The sequence below is a fragment of the Neurospora hispaniola genome (assembly GCF_033458365.1).
Source record: "Neurospora hispaniola strain FGSC 10403 chromosome Unknown B0T23scaffold_4, whole genome shotgun sequence".
Taxonomy (NCBI): Eukaryota; Fungi; Ascomycota; class Sordariomycetes; order Sordariales; family Sordariaceae; genus Neurospora; species Neurospora hispaniola.
In genome coordinates this window covers 3,692,462-3,706,683 of record NW_026944409.1, presented here as the reverse complement: position 1 = coordinate 3,706,683, position 14,222 = coordinate 3,692,462, and the positions used below count along the sequence as shown (strand labels likewise).

General features: G+C 51.1%; 3 protein-coding genes across 3 annotated transcripts; 2 read left to right on the top strand and 1 right to left on the bottom strand.

Moving 5' to 3' along the window:
- The first annotated feature begins 868 nt into the window (after nucleotides 1-868).
- Nucleotides 869-3,279, top strand: B0T23DRAFT_152747 (actin-like ATPase domain-containing protein). Its single transcript, XM_062832568.1, has 3 exons — nucleotides 869-1,879; nucleotides 1,939-2,511; nucleotides 2,577-3,279. The coding sequence occupies exons 1-3, from the start codon at nucleotides 1,242-1,244 to the stop codon at nucleotides 3,064-3,066; spliced, it is 1,701 nt and encodes a 566-aa protein (XP_062693373.1). The 5' UTR covers nucleotides 869-1,241; the 3' UTR covers nucleotides 3,067-3,279.
- Nucleotides 3,280-4,013: 734 nt separating this feature from the next.
- Nucleotides 4,014-7,003, top strand: B0T23DRAFT_152729 (uncharacterized protein). Its single transcript, XM_062832567.1, has 4 exons — nucleotides 4,014-4,407; nucleotides 4,485-5,748; nucleotides 5,839-6,449; nucleotides 6,831-7,003. Exons 1-4 carry the CDS (start codon nucleotides 4,259-4,261, stop codon nucleotides 6,946-6,948), a joined length of 2,142 nt encoding a protein of 713 aa, XP_062693372.1. The 5' UTR covers nucleotides 4,014-4,258; the 3' UTR covers nucleotides 6,949-7,003.
- A 981-nt stretch (nucleotides 7,004-7,984) lies between these two features.
- On the bottom strand, nucleotides 7,985-11,618 carry B0T23DRAFT_152699 (uncharacterized protein). The gene is made up of 3 exons (XM_062832566.1): nucleotides 11,308-11,618; nucleotides 11,025-11,268; nucleotides 7,985-10,971 (listed from the first exon to the last, which is right to left on the bottom strand). Exons 1-3 carry the CDS (start codon nucleotides 11,426-11,428, stop codon nucleotides 8,055-8,057), a joined length of 3,282 nt encoding a protein of 1,093 aa, XP_062693371.1. The 5' UTR covers nucleotides 11,429-11,618; the 3' UTR covers nucleotides 7,985-8,054.
- Nucleotides 11,619-14,222: the final 2,604 nt, after the last annotated feature.

Genomic DNA, 14,222 nt, shown 5'->3' with positions numbered 1-14,222 from the left:
GTGACTGGCTGGCTGGAAGCCTTAATTGTCAATTCGGATGACTTTGTTCTTCAATCTTTCAACCTTCAATCCCACATTCCAGCCGCTCCATGTCATGATCGCATTCTGGATAGACTCCAAGCCGGCTTGAACCGGGCTTGTCGACCACATTTTCTTGTCGACTGATTGCTACTTTCTGCCCCTCGGTTGGTTCCGATTATTGATGCAATTGCATTGCTTATGTCAAGCGCCCTCGCTCCACCAAACTTGCAGCGACCATAAGACCGAGCAACACACAAAAAGGCAACGTTACTTTCGCACCTTGTGCATTCGTTCCTCCACTTGAACAACCAACCATCAGCGAAATCCTGAGACACACTCGTTGACATCACTGAAATGAGAGCCTTCCACAGGCCTTCTTTCGCCTGGGCATCTATTCTATCAAGCGCTGCTTGCCAAGTTGTAACCCGCTGGTTACATCCACCCAGCTGCTTTCTGCCAAGTTGGAACGTCATTGGCTCTGCTCTTTATTCGCAATATCTTCACTCCTGCACCCCACACTTCCTCATTGTCTGTCCTCCAGTGTTCATGTTTCGCGTTGGTATGATAGCTTGTGCGGTCAAGCTTTGTAGTCGAAGCTGATCACACTACATCGCTAACTTTCTCTCACATATTGTACTGATTGCAATGGATTCATGCCTCAACCAAGGTTTCTGATTGTGAGGAGCCTAGATCGCTCTCTGACAACACAGCACAGCATCTGGACAAGAGGTATTCCTTCCTCTTGCGGCCCTGGGCAACTAACATTGCCCTCTTTGACGGCTGTAACATAGCATTTTGTTAGCCTCCCCTCATCAGCTCGTCACCTTTCCTTCCTTCCCTCCCTCTTGTTGCCAACCTTTTGCTTCTCACCGCCACACCATCGTACTTTACGTCCAACATACCAAGCTACAGATTCTGTTTCAGCAGAGCCTCAAGATCATCATCGTGTTGTTTCCGCCATCTGTATCCAGCGGCTTGTCAGTCTTTGGGCTCGCCATCTGCCTCTTGTCCAGAGTGGTGAGGGCGACAAGATCGACGACGTGTATTATTTTTCCTGCTCTCGACAGCAGTCATCATCATTTTGTCAGAAAAACAGGTGCATCCTATTCACTCGGCATTTGTCTCATCCTCCCTTGAGTCTTTAAATGACTTAAGAAAGGCCTTCCTTCCGTTAGTCTACTCTCGACCTCAAATGCCAGAAGCAGTCACTCGTTTTCGCAATGGCATCCCTCAAGCTATTAATCATAAACGCCCTCAAATCGCTCTCGCGAGGCAGATCCTTCTTGCAAGCTTTACTTGCCCTTTGGATCAGCCCCAAGTCCAACCCCAACAAACTCAAAAAGATCAAAGTATTTCGAAGGACCAGGAAGGAGTTTCTTAAAGAGGCCAAGAAGCTCCTTCTCGGACCGATCGGCAGCAATCACTTTATAACAAACAGCGGCCCAATCCCAAACGACCCTCTTTTGTTACTCTCCAAGAAGCTCAAGGCACAATTCGATCAAGGTTTACAGACCAACCCAGCATGTATGCTTCCCTCTTACAACCACCAACTGCCTGGCGGACATGAAAGTGGCCAGTATCTGGCGGTCGACATTGGTGGCTCGACACTTCGCGTGGGTGTGGTGGACCTGAAGGGCAGACAGACCACAGATGATGACGACAGCAACATTGTCCATATGGACAGCTACAAAATAGACAGGAACGTCCGACTGCTTCGGGGGGCCTTTTTCTTCAAATGGATGGCTCGGAAAATAGAGACAAGCTTGAAGAAAGCAATTGACGGTGGGCACATTTCGAAAGCGGAATATGACTTGGGAGATCCAATGCCAATGGGATTGGCCTGGAGCTTCCCTCTAGAGTATGTTAATCACTTCACTATTCTTTCATCCCAAGATCAGCCAACTAACACTACGACAGACAAACATCACCCAACGGAGGAAACATCTGCCCCATGGGCAAGAGTTTTCTTGCATGCGACGGACTGATGGGACAGGACTTGGGTGCCACCTGTAACAAGATCCTCCAAGAACTCCGAGTAAACGTCGAGGTTGTCTCGATAGTCAACGATTCCAACGCCACTTTGCTTTCGTCGGCATACTCTAGCCCATCGGCGCGCTTCGGACTGATTCTTGGAACTGGCGTCAACATTGCTGCCCACCTCCCGGTAAATCTGATTGGAAAATCCAAGTTCGGGGAACGACCCGACAGCTGGTATGAGCAAGCGAGCCATGTCATGGTCAACACCGAGTTGGGCATGTTTGGCCGTGACATTTTGCCCCTGACGCGATGGGACAAAATACTCAAAGCCGGTCACGAAAGGCCCGACTTCCAGCCGCTTGAGCATCTAGTCAGTGGGTACTACCTCGGTGAGGTGTTCCGGATTGCCTTGTTGGAGGCGATCAAGACGACGGGTCTGTTGGGAGGAAAAATTCCACCACTGTTGTTGGATGCGTATTCTATGGATACTGGGACCATGTCATTAATCATTAAGTAAGTTGCCCTCTCTTCTCTGTTTGTCTTTCTACTCTCGACTGGCTTGCTAACACACATATCAGTGGACGAGATGGCAGAGGAAAAGCCGACGCGGTCTTTTCACAGCTCTACCACCTACCAGCCGGTTATCCCAGCACCGAGGACATGCGGTTCATGCAGCAACTGGCGGGTTATATCGCCCAGCGATCGGCTTCCATCGTCGCCGCCTCGGTGTTTGCGTTGTGGGAACTAAAGAACGAGGCTGAACAAAACTTGCTGGACGAACTTGAGCCTGAGTCACCATTCAGCGAGGAGACAGCAGTTGAGTTAACGATGGAGCGGACCACGGTAGGGTATACCGGATCGGTTTTGACATGTTTTCCCGGTTACAAGGAGACATTGCAAAGGTATTTGGACCAGCTGATGATGTCTTCGGGGCACAGCTTGAAGGAGCGGAGGATAGACTTGGTTGAGGCAAAGGAGAGTTCACTGCTTGGGGCGGCCGTGTCGTTGGCGGGTGTTGTGGAGGAGGAGAGGATGGGGTTGAATGAGAAGAAGGCCATGGCGTACTAAGATTTGCGTGGCATTATGGATAACAATAATAATAATAATGATCTTATTCACGCTGAATACCTAAATAGCTAGCTAGTTGCCTATTGTGGGCATGTGGTCCTTCATCAGTCAAATCCAGGAGGAAAACCCGTGTTTCCCGGATGGAAAAGTTTCCGCTTCCGCTCCGCCGCACGCCCGAAGCTAACGCGGTTATGGATATTTATTTTTCGTTGATGCCATTCTCTTAGTTGTACACCAGGCAGTTATGGTTTTACTATCTCACTGGTGAGGATGTCGTCGCCAGAAGTGAAGTCAAAAACGGACTATGCTCAGTCAACCTACTTGGCACTGTGCTCGTCATAACTGAGCTGAACCCCAGACTCGGCAGTCCACTCTTGACGGGACGAGTTCTCCACATTTGCCCATCCCGTCTGGGGTTCATCTCGTCTCCACTCGAGCTTCTTTGTTCGTCCCGTCTTCTTTTTTTAAATCAAGATGCGATTGAACGCTCGTCAGCTCTGTGATGGCTTCTGACGGCAAGGTATGGAGTACTATGAAGCGCAATTGATTCTGATAACGCTTCAGGAGTGGTCGACGAGTGTTGGTGAAACCTGAGCTGCCTGACTTTTTGGCACACCCACCAGGCACAGCAGACAGAGTCTTGGCAGCCAATATGTATCTTGTATGACGCTGCCATGCCCTGGCCTTGCAACTTGACGGCATCTGATTGAACACTATACCCGCTGCAGATACAGTTTGCTGATCACAGCCCTCTTCTGTGACATCGGACTGGATCAGTTGGCGCAAGCCGGCAACGATAACACCTACCAGCACACACTCTGTCGCAACCCATTCCACATCAATTGATCACACGGCGCCATCTTAAAGATACCTACCCAGCCTTGAAGATATCTGACCATACTCCCAATGAAAGCAAGAGTCCCGTCTCTCGCCATCGTCGACCAACCAATCCAGGCCTCGCTTCCCTCAGCCTCAGCCTCAGCCGATTGAACGGACAGCCGTGGGACACACCACACCATGTGTTATAGAAGCGGCGGCAAGGTATAAGCAACACCGTTATCGGGACCTATCCCGCCAGATCACCATTCGAACCAAACTAGCCGCGGCTAGTCGTCACCGCGATCGACACACACGAGCATCGATATTGAATCCGGCCAATCTCTACTCATCTGTTAACACCACCGACGATGCAATGGCCAGCTTCAATTCCATACCACAGCTCCCCAATGGCGCACCAGTCGATACTGCCGACGCCCTCGGGCTGAACGCCGCCGGTCAACCTATGGGCATGGGAATGGGAATGGGCATGGGCGATCCCTTTGGCTTTGAAGAAGCGCTTCTGTATGTCATCACCACCCCATTTTTCAACACCACCAGCAAATTGCAACCACTAACCTTCCCAATTTCAACCTCCACAGTGATGTCAACGCCGACCTCCACGCCGGAATCCCCTTCACCCCCTCCGCCTACGACTTCGACAACTTCACCTTCGAAGACCCCTTCTCCACGACAACATCCTTCCCACCCCTCCCCGCGCACTCGCAAGGGCACAGCCACATCCACATCCAGGGCCATGGCCACACACCATATAACCTCCCATCCGTCGGCGGGGGTCCCATCGTCGGCGCCGTCGCCGCCGAAGCCGAAGCCGCCCTCAAAATAACCACCAACGAAGTCGACTCGCCCTCCGACCTGCTCGACAACAAGCTGCTCGGCTTCAGCCCGCCCATCCCCTCCGGGCAAGCGACCCTGGTCGACTCTGAAACGGGGCGGTTCGCCGACTTGAACATGACTGCTGAGCTATACGGCATGTTTTTTGTTGCCGAGGATGTGTTTGCCAGTAACACGCCCGTTAGTGATCAAGGACAGGGACTAGGACAGGCACAGGGACAGGCACAGCACCCCGGTGCGAGGCCGTTGGAGTTGACGTGTTATCGGAGGAATCTCTGGCAATGTACAGGGCAGATTACGTTGCCTAGACATGCGTTGCATTGCTCGCTTTTGCTGGATGGCAACGAGCAGCAGGGTGGTGGCAACGGGGTAGGGAGACAGGTGCGGATCAAAGAGCTGTGGGCGTCCATCACGGCTATGGAGAGTATCGAGGGGAAACCGACGGAGATTATCAGCATTCCGTGGAAGAGTAATAATCCCGCTTTTGCCGCTGCAGGGGGAGGGGGACAACAACAGGGACAGCAGCCAGAAGAATCGTCAAGGACAGCGACCACACCACCAAAGCAGTTACTCGACTTATCCGCCGGACAAGAAATCGATAAAAGCGGGAACAGAGTGTCGATACCCGTGTCGTGGAAGCGGTTGCAATTTAAGCACGCCACGGCGAATAATGGACGGAGAAAGGGGTTGCAGCAGCATTATGTGGTGCAAATCAACTTGTTGGCCAAGACCGCTGAGTCGGGGGACAAGCTGATCAAGTTGGCGGAGATCCAATCTGGCCCGGTGATTGTGAGGGGGAGGAGTCCGAGGAATTTTGACAGTAGGAGGGATGTGCCGTTGACGGGCGATCGGAAGGGCATGTTGCAACGGACAAATACGGAGGGGTCTGGTGGTGTTGGTGCTGGTGCTGGTGGGAACAGCAGCCATGACAAACAACAGACGCAGCAGCAGCAGCAGCAGGGTATGGATAGGACCGAGATGCTCCAGAGATATCATTCGTTGGGAAATCAGGTGTGTTTTCACTGGCCTCTGGTATTCCTTCACCCCCCCATTCTTGCTATCACAAGCTAATAACTACTCTCTCTCTCTCTCCAAAAAAAGCCATCAGACTGGTCATCCTCAACCGGCGGGCCCACCCCCCAACCCTTCAGCACCTCACCCAACCTCCATCAACAACAACACCCCAACAAGAAACTCGCCATGTCCTCTAACTCTCCGGGATCTTCTTCTCGACCACCAATACCATCATGGGGATCCTTATCCTCGGACGTCGCCAACAATCACAACAGTGGCTCACGAAGGAATCCCACGCCCTTAGCTGCCCCAAACAGAACCAGTCATCACAGAAATGCCTCCTCCTCTGCAGGTGCCCTGCCAATTAGTTTGTCCCTGTCGGAAGACGAGCAGAGGAGTCCGCCTATGAATAGGACTGCTACTCCTGGCTCGACGGGGGCAGGGGCGGGGGCGGGAGATAGTCCGTTATATGGCAAGATAAATGTCCCTGGTGGCATGAAGAGGAATACAGCTGGGAAAGGGATGGGTTTTGGCACTGGATCGAGAGGACTTACTACTCACTCCTCCAACAATAAGGGTGATAGCCACTTTGAAAGTGGAAGTCTGGGGCAGAATCAGTACCAGAAGGAAAATGTGGGAAGTCCGATTGAGGCGGCTGATCTTTTGTATGAGTACTTTCCGCTGAGTTTGGATGATTGGTTAGTTCTTACTTTCTCTTTTCCCTTTCTTCTCTCGATTCTTTTTTTTTTTTTTCTTTTTTTTTTTTTTTTTTTTTTTCACTTTACTTCCCCTCATCCTTTCGGTTACCTCGTTTTATCTCGTTCTTTTCTCTTTCCCCTTCCTTTTCTTTTAACTTTCCATGTCACCACATTCATTCATTCATTCTTGTGCTCCTTCCTCTTGTCTTCCCTTCCCCCACCACCATCGATATATCTATCCATTGCTCTACCAGGTGTTCGAACCCCTTCCTCTTTCGTCTCCCAGGTCTTCTCTCCCCACTATCCATCAGTCCCTCAACCAAGTATACCAAGAACATCACACAACACACATACTAACAGTCCAATCAAAAAATCGTAAAGGATGCCACCAGTAGACGCAGTCTACCGCCCCCACGTCGTACACCACACCATCGTCCCGCCCGAAATCAAGGCGCAACAAACGAATAGCAGGACAAAACGGTATTTTGCTGCTGAGTGAGTGAGTGAGTGACTGATGAATTAACGAATGAATGTCTTGAGCGGCTAGTTGGGTGTTTTTGTTTCTTTAGTTTTGTTCGTTTGTATGTGTGTTTTGGTTTTGGTTTTGTTTTAGTTTGTTTGGTTTGGTTTGGTTTTTTCCATCCATATTGGATGATTTACGTTTTGTTTATATATATACTCCTCTTTTTTTTGGGGGGGGGGGGGGGGGGGGGGGGGGCTCGGGTCCGTTGCCTAGTAGTTTTGGGTGGGGTTTAGACATCTAGAAAGGCGTTTAGGGGTTTAGGCTCGGGTTAGGATAGGACAGGAGGGGATGGATATCTTAGGTAGTAGGTAGGTCATCATTCTTGTCATCATTGCAACAGACAACAGCTGGAACAACTTTTGGGGGGTTCATGGTTTCCTTTTGTTTTTTTTTTTTTTTTTTTTTTTTTTGTATACCTCAGAGATACCTTGTCAGGCTATGCTATCCTCGAAAGTGTGTACAACAATACAACGACATATAAATTTATTATCACATTACATCACGTTATATGATATTTACAGTTCTCAACTTATCCATTTACACTTTTGGGCCCCGGACATCGCTCTCTCGTGAAGTCATGGGCGTTCTAAACATTTACAGTTCTCAACTTTTACATCTACGGTTCTCAATTTTTCAGAAAGAAGAAAGTCAAAACGCCATTCACAACACCAGTCACACTCATCACAGTCAAATGTGTTCCAATTATACTTTCATTGTGGTTTTTATTTTTTTAATTTTTTTTTTTTTATTTCTGTCTCTGTATCTCGCTATTGTCATAATCAAAAACCCTTCGTTGTTCGTGTTTTCCATTGCGCACGTTAGTATCTGCAGTCTGCCATCTCTCATCCAATCGTCAAATGGTGTCGTTCATCATCCAGAGTGCACGTTTGCAGTACAGAGACAAACAGAGACAAAAAGAAAAGAGAACCAAGAAACAGAATAAAGAACAGTCCAGACAAATCGCTGTAGAAACTAAAAGCACCCAAAAAGTAAACGCTGGGTTTGATCCATATCCAGAGACGATTGGCCTTCCATCGCGTCACTTATATGCTCCAGTCCATTCCAGCACACAATTGACAAGCCTAGATATAGTACATGGAGTTCCTAAGGTTGGGATGAACAGCCCCGGAGTTACCCCATCTTGCGAAGTCATCGGTCTTGACGCTATCGTTTTCATCGAGGGCGTCAAAGAGCTCCTTCTGATGGATACGCGCCCGGTCGCACACCAAGTCGGCATAGTACGCAGGCGGGCAGATACTGACAGCCTTGGTGGCTCGCCCAAAGAGATAGCACATGTCATGCGTCAGCTGCTCCAGCGTGTCGGCCGCCTTGTTTCCATAGTCGGCCCTGAAAATCTCATCCACCAGAACCGTGTAGTGAGCCGAGCGCGCCGTGCCCTGGAGCGACGCGTGCGCCTGCAAAAAGAAGTCCCAGTAGCGGACGTTGGTCACGCCGCGGTCAACCACAGTACCCTCCTTGGGGCTCTTGGACTTGAAGTGAATATGCTTCGGGTCCGTTGGGAAGAAGCGCGTCTGGTGGCGCTTGACAGAGACAATCAGCGTAATACGCGGTAGCTTGCCAGCTGGATACACCAGCTTGCAGGCGGCGCGAACCAGAGGTAACTCGTCCTTAATGACCATCTGGAACTGTCCCTCGGAGACGCCATCGCGGAAAATCAGGATGTTCTCGGGGAGACTGCGGTTGTTTGCGGGATTGTTGCGCCATAGTTCCAGACGCGTCTTGAACTTGTCCGTAAACTGTGCCGTCATGGACTCCTGGCCGTGCGGGTTATTCCAAACCATTGCAGGCCATTGTCCAAGGTGTTGGTCGATGGTTGAGACCAGGCCAACAATACTGGGAGCCGATGCAGGCGATTGTCCAGCCGCTAGATTGGTCGGGTGGGTAACATCATAGCCCACCACCATCGTCTTCCCCTTGGCGAGTAGAGGAATGGGCGTCTTGATATTGTGATTCGTGCCGCCAAACTTGAGGTTGACCTTGAGGCCGACGTTGGCAAAATACCCCAGCTGCCCTCTAGTGCTAAGAAACTTTTCGGCTACACAGCAGACTGTATGAACGCCAAATGTGATATCGGCAGCCCGCTTTACCATATTGTAGATCGCAACATCCTTTCTGGGTAAAAGAACCACCACAAATTGGTGCGCGCTCATGAGTTCCTTCACTTTGGCAAAAAACTCTTTTTCGCTCCCTGGAACTGGAATGCTCATGCCCGGCGAGAACCTTTGGTTGATCGGGATGCCCGTTCTGTTCAGGAATTCGGCAAAAGCGGTCATAGCTTGCGGCACCCCTGCGTTTTCTCTGAAACCCTTCAATTCCAAGTATGTCCACTTCTCAATCTTGCGGCCAGGTCTGGCCACCTTGACAAATTTCATCAACCACCCGCCGTCCTGCGGCTCTACCGTCTTGTTACCGCTGTACGTAAGCATCGGGGGCTTGAGCTCACGCCCGATAACGGTAATCAGCTCCTTGTCGATCGAAACCTTGAACTTGCCAAGCGTCAGGCTTTTATCAAGACCAAGTGTCTGTCTACCTTTCGTCACGATAGACTGAGCGTTCAGCGAAGGAGCTCTGCAAGCAAACTTGATCATGTTGTCCGCCTCGTTGGCATTCAGCTTAGCCTTGACGGAACGGCCTTTGACCAGCGTACAGAACTCGGCCAAGACGTAAATCGCCTTTTCCTTGCTGCCAACGTTGACCAGAGGAAGCGAAGCATTGGCGGTTATTCCGTACCGTTGTTTATAGTAGTTCGCTACCGTGATGTACGCGTTGCTCGGCAGACCGGGAGTCGGAGGAGGGGCAGCGCCATCCTTTGTCTCTCGCGCACGCAAGTAAAACTGAACAGAGGTCGGGCCGCCAACCTGGACACCCGGAATCCCGAACAATGGCGGATGTCGGACTTCTTTGCCATCCTTTTGCTTCCCCCTTTCGTCGCCACGGTTAGCAATGCCATTGAGCGTGCGGTAACCTTTTTTATAAACAATCTTTCCATCAACAAGGAATGGGGCATTGACCTCGACACGGCCCTTCGCCAGGACCTTGTGAACTCTGCGCATCTTGTCGTTGAGCTGATTTTTGGTTACTTCGTTCCAGGCATTGCATTTGTCCATTACGTCAAGTCCAAGTTCCTGAAACAGCTGTGCAAGTTTGATACCAGGACGGAAGACACCATGCGTGATGTTGGTATTGAGTAAAAGTCTTCCGGTAGCTGGACGGACGCTGGCAAAATATCCTCGCAAGATGACCAAAGGGGAGTCGTGGGGCCGCACTTGTTCAATGAGGTCATCGCCAATGGCAAAAAACCTTCCCCTTCCCACCACCGAAACATTGTCGTCGGCGCGGGCATGATGAGTCACGATGGTGTTGAGGGCATCGAGCTCCACATTGTACTTGGGAAAGTCTCCGTCGAGCTTGGGATCAAGTGTCGTGAGCTCGTTCAGCACCTTGCCGAAATCGCAGTTTTCGACACTCTCCTCCACCTTGACCACCCAAGTCTGGGGCTTGCTGGGCAGGTTTTGGTTGGAACTCGGCTCGGTCCACGTCACCTCAAAGATGCGGTTCTCGGGAACTTTGAGCTTGGTGGTCGTCACCAGGTGCACTTTGAAATCGCTGGCAATCGCCACGGATTTCACGTTGGCTTCGATCTGCTTGAGCAGTTTCCCAACCACCACCTCCACTTTCTTGGATGCGACCTCAGCTTCCTTTCCGAGCTTTTCCTCGGTGGCGGCAACTTTGATGGTGTACCTGTAAATGGCTGGTGATTTGATGTTGATTTTGAAATAGTTGGCCCAAAGCTTCACCTTCTCGCCCGTGGTACCATGGCCAGGGCGAACCGGCAAGTTGTTGGCTTTCTCCTTCTCGCTGAGCGAAAGCTTGCTCATTGAAGTGACCAGATTGTCGCTGACATGCTTCTTGATCCAATCATCCTCGAGTTTGGTGATCTGGGCGTCAGGCTCGGGGGCACCACGACCGTCAATTCCCCTAAAGTCATGTCAGCATCATGTTGAATGGTACAAAAATGGAGAGGCACCTACTTGTAGACATCCGGTGGAGGGGGTTCGTATCCTCCCGCGCCCTGTCCTCCGCCGAAGCCACCACGGCCGCCGCCGCCGCCGCCGCCTTGGAAACCGCCGCCACGGCCACCCCTTCCACCGCCGCCTTGGAAACCACCGCCACCACCGCCTTGGAAACCACCTCCACGGCCTCCACGGTCACCGCCGCCACCGCCTTGGTAACCGCCTCCACGGCCTCCACGGTCACCACCACCTTGGTAACCGCCTCCACGGCCTCCACGATCACCGCCGCCTTGATAACCACCTCCACGGCCTCCACGGTCACCGCCGCCTTGGTAACCACCTCCACGGCCTCCACGGTCACCGCCGCCGCCGCCGCGACCACCGCCGCCACGACCTCCACGACCGCCACGATTGTCAGACATGACTGTTAAACTTGTAGTGCTGGTGGTAACAGATGGTCGAGTAGAGCAACAAGGCACGAGAGCTTATTCGGCTATTGTTCGGTTCGGTTCGGTTCGGTTGATGGGATGGTTGGTTGAGCAGAGAGGGAGGTAGGTAGGTAGGCAGGTACGTAGGTAAGCAAGAGGATAGGTAAGGTAGGTTGTTTGTTTGTCGTGGAAGGGGATTGTCGTGGGTTTGCCAAGAGAGAAATACCACGGAATGATGGTTTTCAAACTTGGACTTTGTTGTTATAAGCCGCTACTTTGTCGCACTCCGGACGCAAAAAAAGAGTAATCGAGCGAAACGACTACTCCTCCAATGCGGGATTACTGGTAGTAGATGATGTTGTTGTTGTTGTTGGATGATGTATCGATATCAGAAAATGATGATCGGTAGTAGGTCTCTAGAGCGAAAAAGAGAGAGAGAGAGAGAGAGAGCGAAGAAAGGTGTAGCCCAGGTTATGGATAACCAAAAAGCAAAAAGAAAAGATGTGCTACGCGGATCCGCGAGCAGAAAGTCGATAAGGCTGACGATTGTAGGCAGACAGACTACTTAGTACCTAGGTGTCAGGTAGAGAAAATGGGATGCCTTGTGGAAATTTTGCGAGAGGGTTGTTGTGGATGCCGTGTTCTATTTAACAGCACCGTTGAGCTGCAGGAGGAACGCGCCCGCTGTAGGTATGGACGTGGAAGGTGCGTCTTAGCGCACGGACCATAGGACACGGTATTTAGATTGGAGTCACGGTGGCACACCGTTAGTTAGCGCGTTAGACCAATCACAACCTTTGTTTATACCCCAAAAGAACCGTGAGACGCGGTGCATCCCGCATTGCAGACGCTTTGAGCTTGTAGCTGCCCGATGGTTCAAGGTCCCCACATGACCTAGTAGAAGGTACCCTTAGCACCACCTGAATCCTCGAGCTAGCAGGTGGGTCAGGTGTAGCGTCCAATACGGGCTGTAACGAGCTGATTAACAGCAGGCAGGCAGTGATCAACGGCACGGCATGTTGGTAACAAGGAAGTTGTGGTAGGACAACAGCTGTTGACGGTGAGAGTGCAAGTGGTGAAGCCATTCACTGGGCGGGAGCTCCCACCGAAAAACGGAGAGACAGGATGAAATGAATTGCCCCTCCCCTCGACCGTTTTGCGTCACTGTATCGCTGTTTTGTCTGCCGCCGAAAGAAACAGGAATCACCTCAGTGACTCGCATCTACTCGCAAACTCGCTCGAGCAGTGGGTTGGACTGAGCGGCGGGGAAACAAGGAGCAAACGGATTGGACAGATTGTCGGGCCGCCCGCAGGAAACATGGATGCCTATCGAGTGCGGCGACGTGGTTGATAGTGAATAGCCATTGTTTGTTGGTGGTAATACTATGGAGTTTTCGCCCCTCCCCCGGACCGGTTGCAAGTGGAATAGATGAGGGGGTTACTACCATGAGAACTTGTTACTGTTTTGCCTTGTAAACTATGGGACTGCTAACAGAGATGCACAGCAGAGTGCTGCTCAAAAGGCAAGTTGCAAACGATTGGACCGGACCCTAGTACATGCCAAGCTTTTCCACAAGCGTCACTGCGTCGGCGATGCTTGGTCAAACCACCAATGTGCAAAGAGCAATGACGAGGAATCATCATCCTCTTGTGCAACCGTAACAGAAACAGAGACTCGCCAGGTTGCTCAAATGAAGAAAACCCCTCATTAATGACTCTTGCGTTATCGGTATGGTACATAGTACTCAAATCACTTCCTCAGTTACATCTTCTACTATGTCAAGAGCAGTGATATGTATGCCCTTTGTCAACTGAAAACAACAAGCACCCAACACTTTGTTCATTGCTTCCTTCGCAAATGACAAAGCAGCACTCACAGAAGCAACCAATGACGACTTGACAACATCATGTGCACGCGGCAGGCAGGCAGGCAGGCAGGCAGGCAGCTGAGGGCCGTCAGACAGGCGGCGTTCAACGAAGTGGAGGGAAGGCAGGAGAAATAAAGAAATAAAAAGGCAGCAACCCTGTGTTCAGGAGCGCCGGCCGGAGGCGACTGATGACGACGAGGCCCACGATGAGGCCTACCGTTGTTGCCATTGATCATCATGACAAGGTCATCAGAGGAGGAAGAGCTGACTATGAACTGATCCTTTTACTTGCGGCAGGCCGTAAATGTTCAGTCTGCACAATGGAATTAATAGGAGGCCCAACCGTAGGGCCGTGGACAAGTCACGGTCTGGCACACATTTAGAAAGAACACTACCATAAGCTTGGGACAGCTCAAGAATTCCCAACCCTTCGATTTGCGTAACAGCGTCTATGTATGCCTTGTAATCACGGCCTCTATGTTACGTGTGAATGGCAATCGTAGGCATAAATTCGATACGGCAGATAGGCGTTTGAATCGTAGCCAGTTGATATAAAAATCCTCTGTCGTCGAATCCAAAACCCACTTCATCAACCACCGACCGGATGAAATATCTAGCCCGGCCCCTTTTTTTTTTCTCCGTCCCCGCTTCCACTTCCACTTCCGCTTCCGCTTCGGCTTCCGTCCCGCGCAGGGCACTCGTCCCGGTTCCGTGGGTTCGTCAGGTAATCCCCGATTCAACAGTCGGAGAATCGCGTTAACGACCGAGTTCTCGACGTCATCCCCGGTTTCCCTTCTCCATTTGTTTCATCCGATCTTGTCCCTCCCGTTTCCGTTCGTTTCATCCAGCCAGTCATGATCCTCACGGTGTTTTGTTCCGTTTTCTTCTTCGTTTAACTTTATTTTGTTTCGTTTCCTTAC